This window comes from Aphelocoma coerulescens, chromosome 1 (genome assembly GCF_041296385.1).
Source record: "Aphelocoma coerulescens isolate FSJ_1873_10779 chromosome 1, UR_Acoe_1.0, whole genome shotgun sequence".
NCBI classification, from domain to species: Eukaryota; Metazoa; Chordata; class Aves; order Passeriformes; family Corvidae; genus Aphelocoma; species Aphelocoma coerulescens.
Genome location: NC_091013.1, coordinates 59220623 through 59226902, shown reverse-complemented (window position 1 = coordinate 59226902; position 6280 = coordinate 59220623). Strand labels below are relative to the sequence as shown.

At 35.2% G+C, this 6280-nt stretch overlaps 1 protein-coding gene across 2 annotated transcripts in view; it reads right to left on the bottom strand.

The window, feature by feature from the left end:
• Positions 1-1373: 1373 nt before the first annotated feature.
• Positions 1374-6280, bottom strand: part of DIAPH3 (diaphanous related formin 3) — a 208366-nt gene continuing 203459 nt past the window's right edge. For both annotated transcript variants that reach the window (XM_069009459.1, XM_069009468.1), the window contains one exon: positions 1374-2832. In XM_069009459.1, coding sequence (XP_068865560.1) covers positions 2576-2832 — 257 coding nt within the window. In that variant the 3' untranslated portion in view covers positions 1374-2575. The remainder of the gene's footprint in view (positions 2833-6280) is intronic.

Here is a 6280-nt window from a genome sequence, read left to right as displayed (position 1 = left end):
CATTAAAGGTCTACCCAAATTATTTTGAGATTGAATTAACCTTAAATTTTAAACTGAATAAATGAAATAATTTTAAAATTTTATTAAAGCAATTTACTCTATATAATTTACAAGCTAAGTTTTATACTTTAATAAAAATATAAAACCATAAAAATACAGCTGTAATACTTTCAGAGTTATTTTTCCTTGAACTCATTAGGCAATGCAAGCATTTTTCATATCAAAAATGTTCTGTATACTTGTTTGTGTCTAATGAAAATTAAAGAAAGATAAAATGTAGAAAGAAAACTTACTGTGTACTTCAACTGGACCATGTACTTTAACTCTGAGTAGATTAAGTTATGATGGTACAAAGAAGCACAGAAGGAGGGAAAAAACTGGATACTATAGTTACATGGATTCTAAGAAGTTGCACAGCTTTTTATTCACCTTGCTACAGAAAAAAATCCTCTGCAAATTAACTTGATGGCTGCTTGAAAGCATTAATTCAGAAACACAATACCTTAGAAGGACTAAAAGCCCTGGAACACATTTCTAAAGGCTTCCCAAACTGCAAAAAGAAGTAGCTTAAATTCTGTAATTTTAAAGATAAATATTTATTTTAAAATCAGGAGATGCTAGCCTTCTAGTAGCATTTGTTCACTGCAAAATTCAGTAGATAGTTTTCTAACTTTTCTTTGCTTGATCAGCTATGCTGTAGTGTCCTGAACTGTCAGTTTTCTGTGGTGGAGTATCACCCACTAATTCAAATGAACAAATTTATAGTGTTCATGAAAATAATTTGTACTTCCCCCTACCCTTGGTAGGTCATCCTCCTGATATTAAAGAGATAGCTCTCTACTTTTATTTTAGTACATCCCCAGCAACTGCAGAGATTCAGTGAACTGCTAACTCCCTCCCCTTGAACAGGCATTTTCTTTGTGTTTGAAATGTCATTTTATGTAGTCAATAATATTGGACTTTTTAGACAGCAATTTTTACTGCACCCTGTAAATAGGGGTAGTAAGGCTTAATACTGGAGGTGCAGAAGACCTTAGTGGAACAACTATCAGTCACTGTATTTTGAGTTATCCATTCGAGATATATTTCAAGTTACCAAAGGTGCCTCTGTATGACAGCTGTGCCCATTGTTTGCAAGGGGAGCTGAAGAAATGTCTGTCTGACAGGACTGCTCTGAATCCTTCCCTGACTTCTGTTTATACCTCTTTTTTTCAGGTAAGGCAGGAAATGTAATCAGTGTATAATGACAGCTACAACAGTCCCAGAAACATGAGATTGATTCCCATGATGGCTGAAAACCCCCCTATGCTGTGTGTATAAACAGGCCCAGTTTTCAAGTTCTAATTAACTTTATTAATGTTTAGTGCACGAGGTACAAAGGCAACTTAAACAAGGATATAAAAAGCACTGGAGCATTGAAACACTGGTTTCATGTAACTGACTCTTATTGAAAGACATATTTCTCAGCATTTTGTAAAGAAAAATAAAGTAATTTAGAAGAAAGATATTAGATTCTTAATACACTCTCATAGTAAGGAAGCTTTAAATAATGGAGCAAAGATACTAACAGTAGCTTCCTACTCGGTAACATTGGTAGCAACTCTTTCTGATGTGCACTTAATAAATAAGATCGCGAGCACGCAACGCTGTACAGTGACAGTGGGATAAAAGAGATGCAATCACATGCAAGACTCCTGTTGTGCCAGCAAGGAAGACTTTATGGGCTACTGGAAAATGAGTTTGTGAAAAACCAGTTGAAAAACTCTTCTCCATTACATGTTCCTTTTATAGAAATATATTAATTTGCACGTGAAAAGATCAAAAATTTCACTGGTAAATAACTGTGAAGACATTTTCTCCCACTAAAGACACAGTTCCAAAACCATGCAATCAAAGCAATTGTATATATTATTTTGATATAATAATCATAATAACATTAAAAGCAATGATATATTAATTACACATAAAGTATATTATTTGCATAGATTTTTTGTTTACTGTTCATGGATTATCATTTGGTAAATATATCTATAATTCAGCAAGCTTTGCTGCTCTTTGATGAGCTCAAACTGGAATATGGCTGATACTGTATATTACTGTAATTGTAAAAGATACTATAATGATACATTTTTGTTGCTTTAACCTCCTAAATATAGAAATTACAGTAGCAAATATAAGAATACCTTTTCTGTTATTTACTGACCCTATTCCCAGGCATGATGATTTAACAATATTCAAAAGATATTCCTATTTTCAGAAGCACTCAGAACAGGTGGTCAGCAGCCTGTCCACTAAAAGAATTGTGCTTTGGAATAATTTAGTATTTATTTTCTTCTGATACTTTTCATATGCTTATTAAGTAAAAACATATAATAAAAAATCATCTTGCAGTTATGCAAAACTATAGTACTGTTTTGTATAGTCTTGCAAACAAAGTTTAGAAGTAGATCATTCACCCACAGAGAAGTTAGGAACTCAGAACTATGTAATATTAATAATACAAAATTACTGTTTCTTTAAAGATGTAGTGTAGGCTATTGTTTTTAACTTTTATTTAATCTTTTATATGATTATTCTATAGTGCTCGCAGTCTTGCCAAGAGAGCTTCTACTTCTGGAATGGCTTCTCCCTTCGAAGGGGACCCGATACGATCTATTTTCTTCTCTTTGCTGCCTTCTCCATGACAGGCTTCCTTTCTCCCAAGAGCCTTGCTCAACACCTTAGAACTTGTTTCCACATCATATGTAACTTCTTTGGTGACTGGACTTCTTGTCGAGTTTAAACTGATACTGTGGTGCGAACACGGCTTCTCTGGCTGTCCTTTCTGGTTCTCTGCAGAAGACAAATCAAACAAACTTTGTTTCACTATTAAAATACTCAGTTTCGATATTCTGTAATATAAAAAGACCTCTTGATCAGACAAATTTTACATGCAGATAATGTATGTAGTCCTTCTTACATACTAGAAGGAGTAATGATTGCCAAGGAGGCAAGACAAAATATATTATCACTTCAAAAGTAGTGGACTCAGTCCTTTGGAAGTGAGACAGACATGTCTTCATTAGATTAACATCCATATTTCTTACAAAATCATGGATATAGCCTGACAGGATCCTCCTCTCTTAGTGTAGTCAAAGAGAAAACAGAGTACCTAGCACCTCTCAGTATCTTCCAAGGTTTCACCTGGTTAATTACATTTCCTACATATTTTTTAATTGTTCAAATTTTAAAATGTATATAAAAATCTATTTTAATTTAGTTATCCATTGTAATACCTTTTCTTTCCTTTGTGAACTTTTAGGCAGCTAAGTAATTTCAAGAAATTGTGTCATTCACTATTTTTTGCTAAACATCACTGGCATTGCCTGTCACACAAAGTTGCACTCAGTTAATATCCAGGCAGGAGTTTTGCAGGTTTGGCATGTATTAAGACAGATTTCTTTTTCTGTTGTTCGCCCCCCCCTTCCAGCTCAAGTGACTGTTCTCCAAACCAGCTTATGAGTGGCTCCTCTCACAGATCTCAAACTTTTTAAAAACAGGCCTACTCAATATTCATGTAACCTTGAGAAAGGCTTGAAAATGCCTTCAACACACTTGACATGACATTTAAAGTTTTTTGGTTATTCGCTGAAAGATGTTCCATCATCCCAATAGTAATGACTTTGGAGCACAGGCAGTCACTCATGACAGTGTGTTTTATGCGAGTGCTGAAAATTCCTACCGAAAACAGCTTGTACATTAAAAGGCAGCTGCTGAAGATATTTACTGCACTGTCATTCCCTGACCAGGGGCTCTCGGTGATGGATGAGGATTTTACACACTTCCTTGGACAATCTCAGCAAATTTTGTAAGTATGATCACCTTTTGGGAAATGGAGTAAAATAAATACCTCCTTTCCATCATCTTCTGAATCAGATAAACAATTCTTAATTAGAATTTCTTAAGACAAATTTGACACTTAGCTGAAAAATGTAATTTTTGTTTTACACTATGGAAAATTATTTGACCTTGAATATGCAGCAGCAGAGTGTTCCTGAATCACAGGAGGCCAAAGACTGGTTATGAACACATCTTTATAATTACATGTAATAAACCCGTCATATATAATTAAAATATCCCCAGTATGTGCACTCTTAAATATCCCATTCTGCTTAAATGTTTATGCTTATTGATTCTGAACACATATTTGCAAGCTGATAAAAGCATTCTTCCTGTGTCAATATACAAACTACCAGCTGTACCACAGACCTTTCTGTTTACATTCAATCTAGGGGCAGCAAGAAAAATACTTGGTGTTTTAAACATCAACACTTTTAAGTAAAAGAAAACATATTGTCATATAATCAGAGATGAAGCATAGCTACTGGATTTTTTAAAAAGTCAAAAAGAAATTAGGAACTGAAAGTAAGCTTCTCAAATGTACCAATAACCAAATTTTAACTACTTTGCAGTTCACCCCAAAATGTGAGGATGAATTAGGTGTGGTGAACTAGACTGTATAACAGACGTGGGGAACAGTTTTGAACTGAGGCCTCAAAGTAAAATCCAGCAGTAAAATCCCCAGTTTCTCATCGTGTACACAGGACAGAGTAGAGGTGCCTTAGAGTGAGACACAACTGCAGTCAAAGCAAGGAACTGCTGCAAGCTAGTTATTAATAAGTAGCAGCTCTTGGGATCTATCCCAACTCTTACCACTTTGAAACTCAGTAACTAATTGAGGCTTGCACTTTAGCATGTCCCATAAATTGCTGCCTACAATCTGGAATTGTTGCATAGGGATAGGACAGAGTAAAGCTGAAGACAGCTGTGCCCTTTTTTTTTCCTCTTAAAACAACAGCAATTGTGAACTTCTAGGCATAGAGTAATGAGTGGATTATTCAACTTGAATGACCAGCCTTTCTCTTTGGTCTGAAGGGTTCTTCAACAACGAAAAATGGCATTAGGAAAGTGCCTTAAACAGTTTTTAGTTTACATGAGCAGTTCTTGCTTCATCTCCTTAGCAATGATGATGTCAAGATTCACTAGAAAAATCACAAAGTCACGCTAGTGATTAGTAGCATTTCCTTAATAATGAGAACACTTTGGTCTCAGCCATGCTACAAATGATACTGAGCAGCTAGAGTCAACTAAAAAAATAGTACTTGGACATACATATTTTATCTAAATCCAGTATTACCATCTCAAAGTTGTTATCTCAGCAGCTTTTTAAATCAGGTGGCATCTTTACCATTTATGTTCTTCAATCAAGAAGGAACTTCACATAGCATTGCTACGCCTAAGTGCAAGTCCAGTATTAGCAGATGCTAAGGTAGGCAGTTCCCTGCTTAGCAAATTGGCTGTTGTGAATTTCATTCAGAAACCCTGAACTTTTCTAGACCTGGCTCAGAAAGCATACAAATTTACTTACAGTCCTAGATTTCACTTCAGTAAATGTGCACCTAAATAATTAACTGCCGTGATACTTGAGGTACATGTGCTGTTTGTGGCATTCTTATCAAAGACCACTTCTCTTTAAATCAGAGTAAAATTAGTTAGCCACTATCAAGGTAAAAAGTCTCACTAATTCCTCAATTTTTTTATTTTAAGCCAGCATAAAATTATTTGTGTTAAAAAAAACCTCTTAAACACTCTATACTGCTTCACACACTGATTCAAAACTTGCATGCATTGGTGATTTGGTACCACATCCATTCCACTGCCCTGACTTGGGATTGTAACCTCACCTCCCTCAAATTCTGTGCTATAGTGGTAAAACCAAAGAAGTTAATATTTAACCTGCCACTGTTGAAGTGAGTGGTTTAAAAAAGCCAGTGCATCTTCCTGTGAATTCAGAACTACATGGCTGCAAACTGCTGCAGGTTAGCATGCAACTTGGACCACAACTGTGGAAAAGCTGTACTTTCTTAGTTCAGTATGAAAAAGGCTATAAAGCATATAGTTATTTACTTCCAAGAAAAGCCAGAAGTTATGAGTAACTAACAAAGTAAGTACAAGGATAAACAGCCATTAATTTACTGCTATTAGACATTAAAACCTTGAACCAGCAGAGTAATGAAGTATTGGAATTCACAAATATACATGTGAGAGCAAGAAACCATAACCAGTCATAAGCAGGAATTTGATCTGTTTCTGAAGACAGCATTTGATATGGCTGCCCAAACAGCCAGGAGATGGCTTAGTGACAATGGCCACTTATGTTTCTAGAACAAGGGAACACACAGAAAATCCACAAACCATACAGGTATTAACAGACTTTTTCCAAAATGCTTTGAACCGTTAC